We start from the raw sequence: 17,003 nt of genomic DNA, 5'->3' as shown, positions 1-17,003 counted from the left end.
TGAGTTCAAGTCTGAGCTGAGTTCACACTCCAGTGGTGGTGGACGGCCCTGGATACCTATCTCAGTCCTTGCCCTCCACAAGGTAGGGACCCCCAGAGCCCACCTGGAAAGCTTGGACAAGGGCCGACCTCCCAAAGGCCGCTTGTCACTCCCATAAAGGAAAAGAGCCGACATCTACTTATTTGCCATCCAAACAACCTAAAAAGGAAAGCAGCAGCTAGATTTTTCCGTCCTCTGGATTCTGATTTTAGGAGAAAGAGACAAACCATAAACCACCAAGCAATTATCTGGAATCTATTCAAAGAAACAACTTCCCAGCCTGCTCTGTTACTCTACCAACTGGCCAGCACTGGTCCCCAGGGAGGTCTGGAGCGCTCAGGCCAGGCCAAGCCTGCCCCGAGAGACCTCAGGCTGACCCCACTCCCTGACACAACAGGACCAAGCCTGCCTCACCTCCCATCTCCCCCAACGGCGGCAACAGAGCATGCTGCTCAAGGGTGTTTGCTGTCCTAACTCATGCTTAGAGTCCTGTCCTTGGGACACCCCAAGGATCCCAAGGTCCCCAGTGCCCTCACGTCCATCTTGTGATTTTCCAACCGTCCAGCAGGTGACTGTGAACACGGCACAGGTGGCAGGTGGCACAGCTAGAACAGAACACGCCCAGCACGGGGCGAGTGTGCGAGTGAATGTGCTCCAGTCCCCCGCCACTTACAACAAACACATGCTCTCCAGGCTGATGGCTGCTCTCAGCTGCCCACCCTTGGTGGGAGGCCCTCTAACCTCATGAGTCAACTGGGCTAGAAGTACCCTGAAATCTACTCCACAAAAGGAGGGAACAGATACTCCTGACAGTAAAAGAAAAATTCCGTTTTGCTCTTTTCAAGAAATAAGGTCTTCTTACCTAATGACAAGTACTACAAAAGTCAACGCGGTCAAAAATTTTAACCTGAGATCTGAAAAAGAAAGAAATTCTCATTAACAACCCTGGATGTAAATTCCACTCTCATTTGATTTTGAAAAACATAAAACAAAAATGAAGCAAAGCTCTTTGGACAAATGCTCCTCCCTCCAGACATGGCCGGAGTCACCTGCAGCCCAGGAGAATGTTAGCCCCTTCCCAGGGCCAGGGTGGTGTCCAGGGAGGCCACAGCCACCATCCTCTGGTGGGACGGATTCAGGGAAGGATCCCCCAAGCTCAGGGTGACTCGCTCTGCTCTGCAGGGTGCAGTACTGCAGGACCCAGGCTGCTCTGAAGGCCCCAAATGCCAGACTAACCTGTTAGGTCTGTTGTGGCTCCCGGAGACCACGTACCCTGGTCCCCAGTCTGTGGGATGGACCAGTCCCTGGGCTCTCAAGGAAGGCCCCTGGCTTAGGAGACTCCAACCACTTCTTCTCCCACCCGAGTCACTCCCAAGCCACCCCTGCACCGACTGATTCTGAAAGGGGCACTTACCTACATAAGGCATGTGACGTAGCTCAGAACACGCCCGCACTATCAAGAACAAGAGGTACAGGACGTACACCGCTGCCACCACCATGAAGAAGACCTTCATTCCCTAGGAGGGCACAAGGCAGCACTGGAGTCAGAACAGGGCCTCTGCAACCTTCTCCCCGCACCACCACAGGCAGCAAAGCCACAGGTTTTTAGAAGGGACTTAAATCCCAAACGTCCCTCCAGGAAGCAGAACAACGGCTCCCACCTGGGACCATCCGCTCAGTCCCACTGCGAGCACATGCAGCTCCCGAGGTGGACAACACCCCAGGCCTTGCAAATCAGCAGGGCAGAGCCCAAACTCCTCCCACCACAGACCTGTCCAGGCACAGTGGGTGCTCAGACCGCGGCGGCCACTATCTGTCTCTCTCGCCCCTGGGGGTGAAGGGCTGGCTCCCCACGCTTCCCCTGCATGTGGGAAGGTGGCACATATCCAAGAAAGGACCCAGGCTAGGCCCTGAGAATCCACGCACCGTCTCAACCATCAACCATTCCGGACCTCTCTTTTCTTATCTGTGACATGAGGGGCTTGAATTAGATGCTCTACAGGACCTAAGGTCTAAAAGTGCACAATTTTGTAATGTTACAGCAAGACAAAGCCCTTTTCTGAAGACAGAGTTGTAATGGGGAGGGCAAGCCCGTGGGTTCTGACAAGGACCAAGCTGTGGCGTGGACAGTATCTTTGGACACAGTCCCCGCTCCTCAATGACTCTGGCCCACGCCATCCCCCCAGCCCTTTCCTGTCCTCTCAGCACCAGAGCTCCCCTCCTACGGTCAAGGCTCAGAACACAGGACAGCACAGCAGGAATCGGGATCATTTTTCTCGAGAGCACCTGAGTGACTTGAGCTGGGACCTTATGTAAAGCAAAGGGACTGGACTAGACCAGCAGGTTTAGCACTGAGAAGGCTCTGTTCTCCAGTGTCTCCTTCAGCAACAGACGTGGGCCCTGGGGTCTGTTCTGGAGCCCACAGACCTGGTGTTCCCCGACACCTGACTGGGAAGGGAAGAGCAGCCGACCACAACCACAGTGACGGGGCTTCAGCTGTGTCCTTCCAGGGACTGCCACTGTGTCAGCCACAAACCAAAGACTGGAAGTAAAAACATTTTTTTAAAGAGCTTTTCTAGGCCGGGCGCAGTGGCTCAAGCCTGTAATCCCAGCACTTTGGGAGGCCGAGACGGGTGGATCACGAGGTCAGGAGATCGAGACCATCCTGGCTAACACGGTGAAACCCCGTCTCTACTAAAAAAATACAAAAAACTAGCCGGGCGAGGTGGCGGGCGCCTGTAGTCCCAGCTACTCGGGAGGCTGAGCCAGGAGAATGGCGTAAACCCGGGAGGCGGAGCTTGCAGTGAGCTGAGATCCGGCCACTGCACTCCAGCCTGGGCGACAGAGCGAGACTCCGTCTCAAAAAAAAAAAAAAAAAACCAACAACAAAAAAAGAGCTTTTCTGCTGGGTACACAGTGGCTTACGCCTATAATCCCAGCACTTTGGGAGGCCAAAATGGGTAAATCACTTGAGGTCAGGAGTTGGAGACCAGTCTGGCCAATATGGTGAAACCCTATCTCTACTAAAAATACAGAAACTAGCCAGGTGTCGTGGTGCACGCCCATCGTCCCAGTTCCTGAGAAGGCTGAGGCAGAAGAATCACTTGAACCCAGGAGGCAGAGGCTGCACAGTGAGCTAAGATCGCACCACTGCACTCCAGCCTGGGTGACAAGAGCAAGACTCCATCCCCCCAAAAAAAAGAAAAAAATGTTTCCCCAAATCTTCCACCCTTGAACTTTCTATGCAGTCCTTCCCAAGTAGTCAGCAAGCTCAACAGAACAATTTAAGTCACAAATTTCAGTAATTTTATAAAACAGCATTAAGAAGAAAAATTGCAGGCTTCATGAACAATCCTTACCTGGAAATTCCCGGTGTCAACTCGGTACTGGTACATTGGATCATGTAATTCGTTAACTCTGAAAATTGACATTGTAAATAACTGCAGATTAATAACTACCTTTTTATTTTACATTTTTTCTCACTGACTTTCTGGTTTTTGTACTTATTAATATAAACTACTTTCTACCAATAGTGAAATATTTTTACAAAGCAATCCTAAATTTATGAGAAATCCTCAATTTCGTATTTCACATGGAAAAAGCATACAGTCCTACCAAATGTCCACAGGTATCAGTGTTGGAAAGTTGCAGTATGTTTTATTACACAAAGCCCTATACTATTTCTCTTACAGTTTTAAAAGCTGTTTTTCCGGTCACCTTTTTAATGGCACGAGTACTAAAAAATAGACAAGTAAACAAAGAAAGCAATAAAAGCAAATAGAAACTTCCATGAGATTAATTTTCAAAATGAAAATGAGTGGCTGAGACGACCGGGAATTGGGGACAGGGGACTGGAGCAGACGGGGTGACTCGCTTGCGTCACTGTGGCATGAAACTAGGCATGCTGGGCTCCAAAGTCATACCCGGAAACGGAGCTACTCCGTCGAAGTCCTGTTCATGTGAACCAGGCTGCTACCACACTAGGCTTCCGCTGTGGGGCCGTTTTACAGGACAAAAGCACTCACAAAGATCCAGCGTGGGAGCGGGCACAGGGCTTGAAAGTGTGTGGACGCAGCAGAGCATCGGTGGACAGTGGAGAGCCAGGAGCCACCTAAGATTCACTCCTACAACAAGGGCTTCTCTCTCCAAGGGCGAAATCAAAAAGGACATGGTCTTTTTCATTTTCCATCTTAGACCAGTACAATTGTGGATTCTCCATAAGTCATTTAAGCAGAAACAAATTTGTCAGTTCAAGCCACACAGCTGTCCGCAGTTTCAGTTAATGAAGATCAACTGCAGTCAGAAAACATTAAATGGAACATTCCAGAAAAGGGCATTTCCTAAGTTTTAAATTGCATGCCAATCTGACAGCACGATGACATCTTGCACCATCTACCCAGGGACGGGCGCCACCCCTTTATCCCGTGTACCCTGGGGCTGCAAATGCGGCTCACCTGTCAGCCACATCATCTGCTCCTGACACACAACCACCGACACTGTCGCGGCTGTGTGACCCTCCCGACACATCACAGGAAGCTCAGGAGCAGCCCAGCCCTACGTCACGATGCCTACACCATTCCCCTCACCTATCCCACACACCGGGACTGGGCCATCTCACATCATCACCAGAAGAATACAGGCTATTTTGAAAGAGAGACAGCAGGTCACACAACTTTTATTATAACATATTGTTACAGTTTTTCTATTTTATTACTTATTATGAGCCTAACATATAATCTTTATCATAGGTATGTATGTATACGGAAAAACATACCAGAGGGCGGGCACTGGGGAGGTCAGAGTGGTCTCATCTTGGGCAGAGGTCGGGCCGGGCAGAACAGTGTGGGTGGCCCAACGGGGCAGGCATGGCGGGTGTCTGGGCCTCGGCAGCCAGGTGGGCTGTCTGGAGGCGGCCTTGAGGGGTGCGGCTGGCTCTGAGGGGCGCTTGGGCCCCTTCCAGCCCAGGGCAGCTGGGTGAGCTGCAGGAGCCCATGGGTCAGCAGCCATGTGTGAACCTTAAAGCCCCTTGCGGTCTTCTGAAGTGCTTTGACAGCTCTGGGCTTTGTACTGCAAAGTAATCAAAGCGCTTTGTAGCCCCAGAGCAGTTAGGCATCTCTAAGCAGCCTGCACAGACAGAAGCATTTGGTGATCTCGGAAGCACACCGAGCTCGGAAGCCACACCGAAGCCTTTCGTAAATATCGGAGCATTCTGACTTCTCCAAAGCACTTTGGCATCTCTGAAACTGTGAGAACTGTGATGGGCAGTGGGAAGGAGGAGGAAGGGGGTCCATGGTGCTGGATTGGCACGAGGTCAAGTACCACGCAGGAGCATGCGGGAAGGTGTCCTGGCAAGCGCAGCTGCCTCTGGGAGCCTGGTGATGTGGCCCCTCAGCCGGTCAGTTCAGAGCTCTGTGTTGCGTTCAGGACGGGCTGGCAGCCCCAAGCGCGTGAAAGCCCAGGAAGAGGATCATGTGGCTTGCTTCGCCGAGATTCTCCTGGGGCTCATCCCACCACAGAAGTCACTCCTCCTCGACAGAGCAGGAGCACCATCATCTTGGACAAACACCGCCACTTTCAGTTCCAGCTCCCTTTCTAACCTCACGCATTTCAAGGAAATCACTTCTAACAACAAGCAGCCAGAAAAAAGCAGATAGTAAAACACAGATAACACAGCTGGGCACAGAGTAAGGGGGGAAAGTCTCTTGGGTAACCACCAAACTTCACAGTCATACCATGGGCCCCAGTAAAACAGTGGGCCCTAATAAGCACATTCCTTTCCCTTTAGGTGCACTACAGGGAAACACAGGCAAGCTAAAGCAGACTTGGTGGGTATGCCTGCAGCTGCAGGAAGATGTATGGGAACAGACACAAAACTCTCCCTCCCAGATAAGCAAGACAGAGAGACACAGAAACATTTCGAGCCTCTGATAGGCTCTCCCACCCTGAACCCTTAAATACACTAAGCCTGTAAGAGACAGCACCTCCGACCTAACTCGGCCACAAGGCCCTCTCAGGTTTATTGTCCAAAATAAACCTGTTTTTGACTGTTGAGTCGCTTTTCGTGTTTCTTTCCTCTTTAACGCTTATATTTGGTGCTGAAACCCAGGACGGATGTTGGGGGCAGAGGCTCTCCTGCAACCCAGGAAGCAGTGGGCAGCGACAGCTCGTCCTGAGTTAACTCCTGGATCCTGAGAGTCTCTGGCCACACACCCCATCTCTTCTGTTGCTTCATTTTTTGAGCAATTTGTGTGAGGAGGACAACTAATCGGAAGGGGACTGCGAGGCTTGGGCCGGGGCTACTCCCCAGTGGGCTCTCAAAACCCTCAGGTCTCAGGAATCCACCTCCAACCGCCGGCAATGGGTTATTTCACTCCCTAACCCTTGCTCCCTCTTCCTCCCTCTTCTCTCTCTCCCTCTCTTCCTCGCGCACTCCAGTTTGGGAGGCCCTTTGCTGATATCAACAGGAACATCCAACATCAGACACTAATTCAGCTGGCTGGTAAGATCTGCCTTCTCCTGGCTTTCTCGCGGTACCTGAGAAAGTTCGGCCTGCCGTCCTGGTCCTCAGAGGACCAGTGGGACTAAGTTAGAGGACATCTTGGGGACACCCAGTTTCTTCTCAGCTTAACTGTTCTCTTTGGAAAGAAGATTCCGGGTCTGTTTTGTCTAGGGATACCTAATAAAAATAGACCCACTCGGCCTCCTCTCACCAGTCCACATGGTGCCAAACCATCCACATTCCCACGTCTCCCCTCTGGGCTGTCTCCTTCACAACCTCGCCAAACTTGGCTCACAGGGAAGCCTAAAGCCAAAGTGTTTAGCTTTTATTGCAACACAGCCTGGACCCAATACAAATGAGATAGTAACAGCCGATCGCCTGAAAACGGCACCCTTTTAACTTTCAGATTCTCAGGGACCTCGACAATTTTATCACCAGGAATGGCAAATGGCAAGAGATTCCCTATATTCAGGCTTTCTTCTACCCTCCCTATGTCAAGCTTGCACCCTGAGTGACATCCTTTTTTTTTTTTTTTTTTGAGACGGAGTCTCACTCTGTCATCAGGCTGGAGTGCAGTGGCGCAATCTTGGCTCACTGCAACCTGTGCCTCCCAGGTTGAAGTGATTCTCCTGCCTCAGCCTCCCAAGTAGCTGGGACTACAGGCGCCCGCCACCACACCCGGCTAATTTTTTGTATTTTGTACAGACAGCATTTCACCATGTTGGCCAGGATCGTCTCAATCTCCTGACCTCATGATCGGCCTGCCTTGGCCTCCCAAAGTGCTGGGATTACATGCGTGAGCCACCGTGCCCAGCTGACATCCTTCTCTTTAAAAACAAAACAAAACAAAACAAAATGAAAAACCCTCCGCAGGTCTCTCCTTCCTCCAAAACCCCTTTTGACCTTGCACGTGAACCCCCTCCACACTCAACCCTCTGCATTCTGTTCCTTGCCCATCCGACCCCCTGCCCCTCCTGCCCCAAAGTCCTTAGCCCCAAACCCCGCCCCTCCTCATTTAATTTTAAAATTAAATTGGACAGCTTAAGTAAATTTTAAAAAAGATTGTAAAAATTAATCCTGTAAAGAAAACTGTGTGTAAACATATTTATTAAATTCAAAAGGGTATTATATGGATTTTTTTTCTATAATTACTAAAATAAAAGCACAAGGTTTTCTTAAAATGCCCAATCTACTCTTTAGCAAAACTTGTCAAGGGTCATAACAGGTTAGTAAAAACCTCACTTCATGGTCAAATTGGTTAAAATTAAATAGGATTGCTGGTTCATTCCAAGGTGGCCGAATAGGAACAGGTCCAGTCTACAGCAGCCAGCGTGAGCGAACCAGAAGATGGCTGATTTCTGCATTTCCAACTGAGGTACCGGGTTCAACTCACTGGGACTTGTTGGAAAGTGGATGCAGCCCACGGAGTGTGAGTCGAAGCAAGGCGGGCCATCACCTCACCCGAGAAGTGCAAGGGGTCGGGGAATTTCATTTCCTAGCCAAGGGAAGCTGTGACAGAAGGTACCTGGAAAATTGGGAAACTCCCGCCCTAATACTGTACTTTCCCAATGGTCTTATAGCAAACAGCACACAAGGAGATTATATCCCGTGCCTGGCTCGGCAGGTCCCACGCCCACAGAGCCTTGCTCACTGCTAGCGCAACAGTCCGAGATGGAACTGCGAGGCAGCAGCAAGGCTGGGGTAGGGATGTCTGCCATTGCTGAAGCTTAAGTCAGTAAACAAAGCAGGTGGGAAGCTCGAACTGGGTGGAGTCCACCTCAGCTCAATGAGGCCTGCCTGCGCCTCTGTAGACTCCACCTCTGGGGGCAGGGCATAGCTGAACAAAAGGCAGCAGAAACTTCTGCAGACTTAAACGTCCCTGTCTGACAGCTCTGAAGAAAGCAGTGGTTCTCCCAGCACGGAATCTGAGACATAAGAATGGACAAACTGCCTCCTCAAGTGGGTCCCTGACCCCTGAGTAGCCTAACTGGGAGAATTTCCCAATAGGGGCCGACTGACACCTCATACAGCCAGGTGCCCCTCTGAGATGAAGCTTCCAGAGGAAGGATCAGGCAGCAATACTTGCTGTTCTACAATATTTGCTGTTCTGCAGCCTCCGCTGGTGATACCCAGGCAAACAGGGTCTGGGGTGGACCTCCAGCAAACCCCAACAGACGTGCAGCTGAGGGTCCTAACTGTTAGAAGGAAAACTAAAAACAGAAAAGAATAGCATCAACATCAACAAAAAGGACATCCACACCAAAACCCCATCTGTATATCAGCATCATCAAGACCAAAGGTAGATAAAACCACAAAGATGGGGAAACCAGAGTAGAAAAGCTGAAAATTCTAAAAACCAGAGCGCCTCTTCTCTTCCAAAGGATCACGGCTCCTCGCCAGCAATGGAACAAAGCTGGACGGAGAATGACTTTGACAAGTTGACAGAAGTAGGCTTCAGAAGATCAGTAATAACAAACTTCTCCAAGCTAAAGGAGGATGTTCAAACCCATTGCAAAGAAGCTAAAAACCTTGAAAAAAAAAAAACAAATGGCTAACTAGAATAAACAGTGCAGTGAAGACCTTAAATGACGTGATGGAGCTGAAAACCATGGCATGAGAACTACATGATGCATGCACAAGCTTCAGTAGCTGATTCAATCAAGTGGAAGAAAGAGTATCAGTGATTGAAGATCAAATGAATGAAATGAAGCAAGAAGAGAAGTTCAGAGAAAAAAGAGTAAAAAGAAATGAACAAAGCCTCCAATAAATATGGGACTCTGTGAAAAGACCAAATCTATGTTTGATTGGTGTAGTGAAAGTGAGGGGGAGAATGGAAAAGTTGGAAAACACTCTTCAGGATATTATCCAGGAGAACTTCCCCAACCTAGCAAGGCAGGCCAACATTCAAATTCAGGAAATACAGAGACCACCACAAAGATACTCCTCGAGAAGAGCAACCCCAAGACACCTAATTGTCAGATTCACTAAGGCTGAAATGAAGGAAAAAATGTTAAGGGCAGCCAGAGTGCAAGGACGGGTTACCCACAAAGAGAAGATCATCAGACTAACAGCAGATCTCTCCGCAGAAACTCTACAAGCCAGAGGAGAGTGGGGGCCAACATTCAACATTCTTAAAGAAAATAATTTTCAACCGAGAATTTCATATCCAGCCAAACTAAGTTTCATAAGTGAAGGAGAAATAAAATCCTTTGCAGACAGCAAATGCTGAGAGATTTTGTCACCATCAGGCCTGGCTTACAAGAGCTCCTAAAGGAAGCACTAACCAAAAGGAAAAACTGGTACCAGCCACTGCAAAAACATGCCAAATTGTAAAGACCATCAACGCTAGGAAGAAACAGCATCAACTAACAAGCAAAATAACCAGCTAACATCATAATGACAGGATCAAATTCACACATAACAATATTAACCTTAAACATAAATGGGCTAAATGCCCCAATTAAAAGACACAGACTGGCAAATTGGATAAAGAGTCAAGACTCATCAGTGTGCTGTATTCAGGAGACCCATCTCACATGTAGAGACACGGATAGGCTCAAAATAAAGGGATGGAGGAAGATCTACCAAGCAAACAGAAAACAAAAAAAAGCAGGGGTTGCAATCCTAGTCTCTGACAAAGCAGACTTTAAACCAACAAAGATCAAAAGGGACAAAGGGCATTACATAATGGTAAAGGGATCAATGCAACAAGAGCTAACTATCCTAAATATATATGCACCCAGTACAGGAGCACCCAGATTCATAAAGCAAGTCCTTAGAGACCTACAAAGAGACTTAGACTCCCACAGAATAATAATGGGAGACTTTAACACCCCACTGTCAACATTAGATCAATGAGATAGAAAGTTAACAAGGATATCCAGGACTTGAACGCTGGTCAGCTCTGCACTAAGTGGACCTAATAGACATCTACAGAACTCTCCACCCCAAATCAATGGCATATACATTCTTCTCAGCACCACGTCACACTTATTCCAAAATTGACCACATAGTTGGAAGTAAAGCACTCCTCAGCAAATTTAAAAGAACAGAAATCATAACAAACTGTCTCTCAGACCACAGCCCAATCAAATTAGAACTCAGGATTAAGAAACTCACTCAAAACCAAACAACTACATGGAAAATGAACAACCTACGCCTGAATGACTACTGGGTGCATAACGAAATGAAGGCAGAAATAAAGATGTTCTTTGAAACCAATGAGAACAAAGACACAACATACCACCCTCTCTGGGACACATTTGAAGCAGTGTGTAGAGGGAAATTTATAGCACTAAATGCCCACAAGAGAAAGCAGGAAAAGATCTAAAATTGACACCCTAACATCAAAATTAAAAGAACTAGAGAAGCAAGAGCAAACAAATTCAAAAGCTAGCAGAAGGCAAGAAATAATTAAGATCAGAGCAGAACTGAAGGAGATTGAGAGACAAAAAACCCTTCAAAAAAAAAAAAAATCAATGAATCCAGGAGCTGGTTTTTTGACAAGATCAACAAAACAGACTGCTAGCAAGACTAATAGAGAGAATCATATAGACGCAATAAAAAATAAATGGGAGGCCGGGCGCGGTGGCTCAAACCTGTAATCCCAGCACTTTGGGAGGCCGAGATGGGCAGATCACGAGGTCAGGAGATCGAGACCATCCTGGCTAACACGGTGAAACCCCGTCTCTACTAAAAAAATACAACAAAACTAGCCGGGCGAGGTGGCGGGCGCCTATAGTCCCAGCTACTCGGGAGGCTGAGGCAGGAGAATAGCGTGAACCCGGGAGGTGGAGCTTGCAGTGAGCCGAGATCCCGCCACTGCACTCCAGCCTGGGCGACAGAGCAAGACTCCCTCTCAAAAAAAAGAAAAAAGAAAAAAGAAAAAAAAAAAAAAATTAAAGGGGATATCACCACCAACCCCACAGAAATACAAACTACCATCAGAGAATACTATGAACATCTCTACGCAAATAAACTAGAAAATCTAGAAGAAATGGGTAAATTCCTGGACATATACACCCTCCCAAGACGAAACCAGGAAGAAGCTGAATCCCTGAAGAGACCAATAACAGGCTCTGAATTTGAGGCAATAATTAATAGCCTACCAACCAAGAAAGTCCAGGACCAGACGGATTCACAGCCAAATTCTACCAGAGGTACAGAGAGGAACTGGTAGCATTATTTCTGAAACTATTCCAATCAACAGAAACTAAGTATACTCCTGTAGGTAGGATTTTAAAATGTTTGTTTCTCTCTGCCTAGTTCCTCTAGAATTTGAAAACTAGTTATAAGTATTCTCAAACTACAACAATATTGTTGTTTGCATCAGTGCAATAAGACTCTATTTTCTTGTGTAACAGAACACAATTGGAGAAACTGGTCATTTTGCCAAGGCTTTGACTGGAATGGTGTGCTCTCCTTTAAGGAATCGAACTTGACTTAGGTAGCCAAGAAAGCCCCTGGAAACTGGCCTCATATTTTGGGTACACAGTCCCTGTACTGGGTTTCTGACCTGTGCTAAGCAAAGCATGTCACTTTCTGACAGGCCAGGAACCCCAAGTTATCTTGAAACCTCAAGAGGAAAGGAATTTGCCCAACTCACAGGTATTTAATGGTCCAAATCAATGGCTGGGTTTGGCTTTGGAAAGTCTTATCTCGGGTTCCTTCTATGGAAAAAATTTCCATCAAAGCCAATTTAAAAGGCATATATAGCAAATAATTACTCTTGCTGCACTGTATACAAATAATTAAGCCGAGTATAATAAAGCAAACCAGTCCTATCATGATTTGTCTTTTAATAAAAATGGGAAACTGGAGAGAGAAAATTAGGTTTCAAAAACTATAGCACACCTGTTAAATTCTAGTCTTGACTGATGTTTTCCAATTTTTACTGTTTTCTACAGTTTAAATTACATCTGTCACAGGAATCAACTCCTGCATACATCACACTCAAGTCAAAGCCTGAAAAGCTGAGGAAGCAACTCCTAACAGCCCAGAGGAATGTCCTAAATATCAATGTAAAGAAACAAGAAATCTTAACCGAAAATCATAAAAAATAAGTAACTGAGTGAACATTACGCATCTGACTCAGTCTCACTCCTACCTCACCAAATACTTTTTGTCGTTTCTACCACTCCTTTTAAGCCAAATATTAAAGCTTTTTTATGGAAATTATTTACTACGCCACCCTTGCGGGACGCTTTACTTGACTATTTACAGTAGGACCATACGCTAGCACCCTGAGGGTGGGATATCAGACAGACAGTCTCAATTACTGTAGCATTTTGCTTTATTACTATCCTTATAGCAGGAATAAGTTACTAACAAAAAATAACACATGGGTCTTTTCAAATGTGTGCCTCTGCTTCTCACTGGGAAAATGTGGCTTCTATCTCAACCAATCAGGCCTCCTAAGAGACACTGCTAAAAATCTCAAAGAAAGGGTTAAAAGGCTAAGCGAATACCAAAACCAGCAAATAAATTACTGGTTTGGGAACAAAAATCATTCCACGGGTCATCCCATTCCTGCGCCCTCTCCTAATAATATGCCTAGGACTAATGTTTTTACCCTGCCTAACTAACCTTTTTCAAAGATTCTTAACTGACAGGAGCATGGCTATTTCACAGACAACTACCCAAAACATCTACAGACAGCACCGCTCCTGCAGTCAATCCAAGACCAAAGGACTCTCCACCTCTCCCGCCCAGCAGGAAGTAACCAAAAAGAACACGTCACCCCTGATCCTTTTATAACTATAGGGTCTGGAATGACAGAGCAGGAGCACCATCACCTTGGATAAACGCCACCACTTTCAGTTCCAGCTCCCTTTCTAACTTCATGCATTTCAAGGAAATCACTTCTATCAACAAGCAGCCAGAAAGAGCAGACAGTAGAACACAGATAAGACAGCTGGGCACAGAGGGAGGGGGGAAGTCTCTTGGGTGACCACCAAACTTCACACTCACGTTTTGGGAGTGTAAATGGGCCCCATAGAAATGGGCCCCGGTAAAAAAGTGGGCCCTAATAAGCACATTCCTTTCCCTTTATATGCGCTCAGACAGACAAGCTAAAACTGGACTAGCGGGTGGGGAGGGGTTCCCTGCAGCTGCAGGAAGATGTATGGGAACAGACACAAAAACTCCCCCTCCCAGATAAGCAAGAGGAAGAGACACAGAAACATTCCAAGTCTGTGATAAGCTCTCCTGCCCTGAACCCTTAAATACTCTTAGTCTATAAGAGACAGTGCCTCTGACCTAATTCGGCCAGAAGGCCCTCTCAGGTTTACTGTCCAAAACAAACCTGTCTTTGACTGTTGAGCCACTTTTCCTGTTTCTTTCCTCTTTAACTCTTACACTCCTCCCACATTCCTTGGGCACAGGTGTGGGCGGGGCCACCACCAAAGGCTGCCTGATTCCTGATTCAGAGCACTGGAGGGGGGGTCCTTTTGTCAGGGGGAACCCTTCCACATCCTACCAATCCCTCTCTAGAAGAAATAGCTTCTCTAGAAAAGGAAGCCTGCAGTTTTAAGGCTGATTCCAAAGACAGTTGTTGTAACTCCATGAACTCTGAATTTGCAGCTGAAGCTGAGTCAGAATGTCATGACTGAGAATCCCAACAAGGTCCAGAAAAGCAAGCGGGATAGACTTCGAGATCAGGGCTCCACAATGATCCACCTGAAGGCTAACAGGACATCCAGGGGAAATCGATGCCGAAAAGGAAGGGAGAGGCTGTCACTAGTGCAAATCCAAGCATAGCAGAGTGTCCCAGTTGTGGAGAAGGACCAGCCAGGAGTGAAGGACCAGTCAGGACTGAGAAGGAACAGCCAGGAGTGTCACAGTCACCCCTGCTCAGAAGGATAAAGAGTCAATCCCAGAGGTCAGTGGAGAAGGACAAGACCGTGCCAGAGACGGGCAGCTTCTATGACAGGAGAGTAGTTACAAACTCTCAGGAGAAACCCATCAAGGAGCCCCCTGGGGACCAAAGGACAGTCACTGACAAACGCTCTCCACCCCTAGAGTTTTTGGATGACTCCCATTTAGAAATCCAAAAGCATAAAGATAGGGAGGTGGTGATGGGGCACCCCTCTTCAGGAAGCAACTGGTCTGATGTGGAGATCTCCACGGTCAGATTCTCTCAGGAGGAACCCGTCTCGCTGAAACCCTCAGCCATTCCAGAGCCTTCTTTCTTTGCCACTATGTCATGTACCTGCCACATCTGTACAGTAGTACTTGGCGCATGTCAGCTAGTGCACCAGCAGCCCCACACCTTCCAGCCACCTCTCTGTGGGCAGCAGCAGCAATGACACAGTGCAGGCCGGGAGGAGCAGCCGGAACGCCTGAGTGATTCTTCCCCCAACTCTGCAATGAGCTCCCACAACAGCTCCTGAGATGTGGAGGCCTCAGAGGAAGGCAGCTCCTAGAATTCCCATTCATTTCACTTCTCCAGAAACTTGGGAGGAAAAGAGGTGAAGCAGAAAAAAACATTCCAAGGAGACGCCTCCACGTCCTTGTGGAGGACACGCATCCAGTTCCCTGCCAATGAGCCACTGGGAGCCAAGCCTAGAACAGGGCTTCATTGATACCCATTGTCACTTGGACACGCTATCTTCCAAGTTGTCTTTCAAAGGGACCTTGACTAAGTTCAGAAGAATTTACAGCAGCTCCTTCACTAAGGAATTTCAGGGTTGCATCTCTGACCTCTGCCATTCTCATACCCTGACAAATTGCCTGTGGGGAGAGCTGTTCAAAGAGGATGTGGTCTGGGGGGCCTTTGGCTGTCATTCTCATTTTCCATGCTACTACAGTAAGAGTCAGGAAAGAAATCTTTTACAAGCCTTAAGGCATCCCAAGGCTGTGGCATTTGGAGAAATAAGCTTCAATTACTCCTTCAAGTGCACCATGATTGTCCCAGAACATCACTAGGTATTTAAGAGACAGCCTGAGCTGGCTGTGTCTCTAGAGAAGCCTTGGTGATCCACTGCCGGCAAGCTGACGAGGATCGGCTGGACACCATGAGAAAATGTGTGTCCTCTGACTACGAGATCCATAGGCATTGCTTCACCGCAGCTACCTGGCCATTGAGCCCCTGCTGAAGTACTTTCCCAATGTCGGTGGGCCTCACGGCGGTCCCGACGTACTCCTCCACCTGGGAAGCCTGGGAAGTGCTGAGGCAGATCCCACTGGAGAAAATCATCGTGGAGACGGATGCTCCCTACTTCCTCCCACGCCAGGTTCCCAAAAGCCTTTGCCAGTATGCCCACCTGGGCCTGGCCTTGAAAGCAGTCCCAGAGATCGCCAGAGTCAAAGATCCAGTCTCCCACACCTTGGCCATTTTGCGTGAGAACACCAGTTGCCTCTACAGTCTTTAAGCAGAGAGGATACAGTCATTGGGAGTCTCCCAGAAAAGGGCAACCAGCCACCTGACATAATATAGGCCGGCCTGAAGTATGTGTCCCAGGGGAAGGATGTGTTTGGAGGGCCGACTGGACACAGAAAACCAGGACAGGATATTTTTCCTCGAAGTGGGTCATGAGGCTTCAGCTTTTGGGTGGGGGTGTGGAATGAGGGGCAAGGGGACTGCCCGTAATAGCACTGGGGTTTTGAGTCCCAGGCAAAATGCTCCAGGGCGGGAGCAAAGAAGTGTGACATGAGGGTACAACGAGTTTGCCAATCCAAATCCTGTTCTCTGCAGCCTGTGCTTTTGAGCAGCCTGTGACTAAAGTCACCCTCCTACTCGTCTAAAAAAAAAAAAAGAAAAACATAGTGTAGGTATACGTAGGGTATAAACAGCTATATATATAAGGATCAGTACTATCCAAGACCGCAGGTAGTTACTGGGGATCTGGGAACAAATCCCCCAAAGACAAGGGGGGGTCTACTGTGTCACCAAGTTAGATACACTGAAAGCTGATTCTTTTCTGGATGAGTTCACAAAACACATTTCGATTCCAGGCCCTTACACCCCCTTTTCTTTCTTTTTTGAGACAAGGTCTCACTCTGTTGCCCAGGATAGAGTGCAGTAGCGCGATCTCAGCTCATTGCAACCTCTACCTCCCAGGCTCAAGCGATTCCTCCCGCCTCAGCCTCCCAGGAAGCTATGACTACAGGCGTGCACCACCACGACCAGCTAATTTTTGTATTTTTGGTAGAGATAGGGTTTCACCATGTTGCCCAGGCTGGTCTTGAACTTCTGAGCTCAAGTGATTTGCCCACGTCAGCCTCTCAAAGTGCTGAGATTACAGGCGTGAGCCACCACGCCCAGCCTGGCCTTTCCACTTTTGTCAAATGCTTTTCATGACTGACGTTTCACACATAATAGAATTACTCACGTTTGCCATATTCCTAGCGTAACAGAAGCCAACCACAATAGTCCAACAATGAAGAATTTAGGCAAATAGAAAGTTAAGCACTTTCTTTCTCCCTAAAAAGAAAAAAGTAAAAAGAAATAAAGAAAACCAAATTA

General features: G+C 47.8%; 1 protein-coding gene and 1 pseudogene across 7 annotated transcripts in view; one reads left to right on the top strand and one right to left on the bottom strand.

The window, feature by feature from the left end:
* TMEM181 (transmembrane protein 181) overlaps window positions 1–17,003 on the bottom strand; it is a 110,124-nt gene that overhangs the window by 11,885 nt on the left and 81,236 nt on the right. For all 7 annotated transcript variants that reach the window (XM_015137046.3, XM_077999618.1, XM_077999613.1 and 4 more), the window contains 4 exons: window positions 16,870–16,961; window positions 3,399–3,456; window positions 1,454–1,556; window positions 902–953 (listed from right to left, as the gene is read on the bottom strand). In XM_015137046.3, the coding sequence (XP_014992532.2) occupies window positions 902–953; window positions 1,454–1,556; window positions 3,399–3,456; window positions 16,870–16,961 (305 nt within the window). The remainder of the gene's footprint in view (window positions 1–901; window positions 954–1,453; window positions 1,557–3,398; window positions 3,457–16,869; window positions 16,962–17,003) is intronic.
* LOC106998066 (3'-5' RNA nuclease TATDN2 pseudogene) lies at window positions 5,297–15,909 on the top strand (annotated as a pseudogene).

This window comes from Macaca mulatta, chromosome 4 (genome assembly GCF_049350105.2).
Source record: "Macaca mulatta isolate MMU2019108-1 chromosome 4, T2T-MMU8v2.0, whole genome shotgun sequence".
Classification (NCBI taxonomy): Eukaryota; Metazoa; Chordata; class Mammalia; order Primates; family Cercopithecidae; genus Macaca; species Macaca mulatta.
Note: the sequence above shows the minus strand (reverse complement) of the source record. Positions and strands in the feature narration are given on the sequence as shown.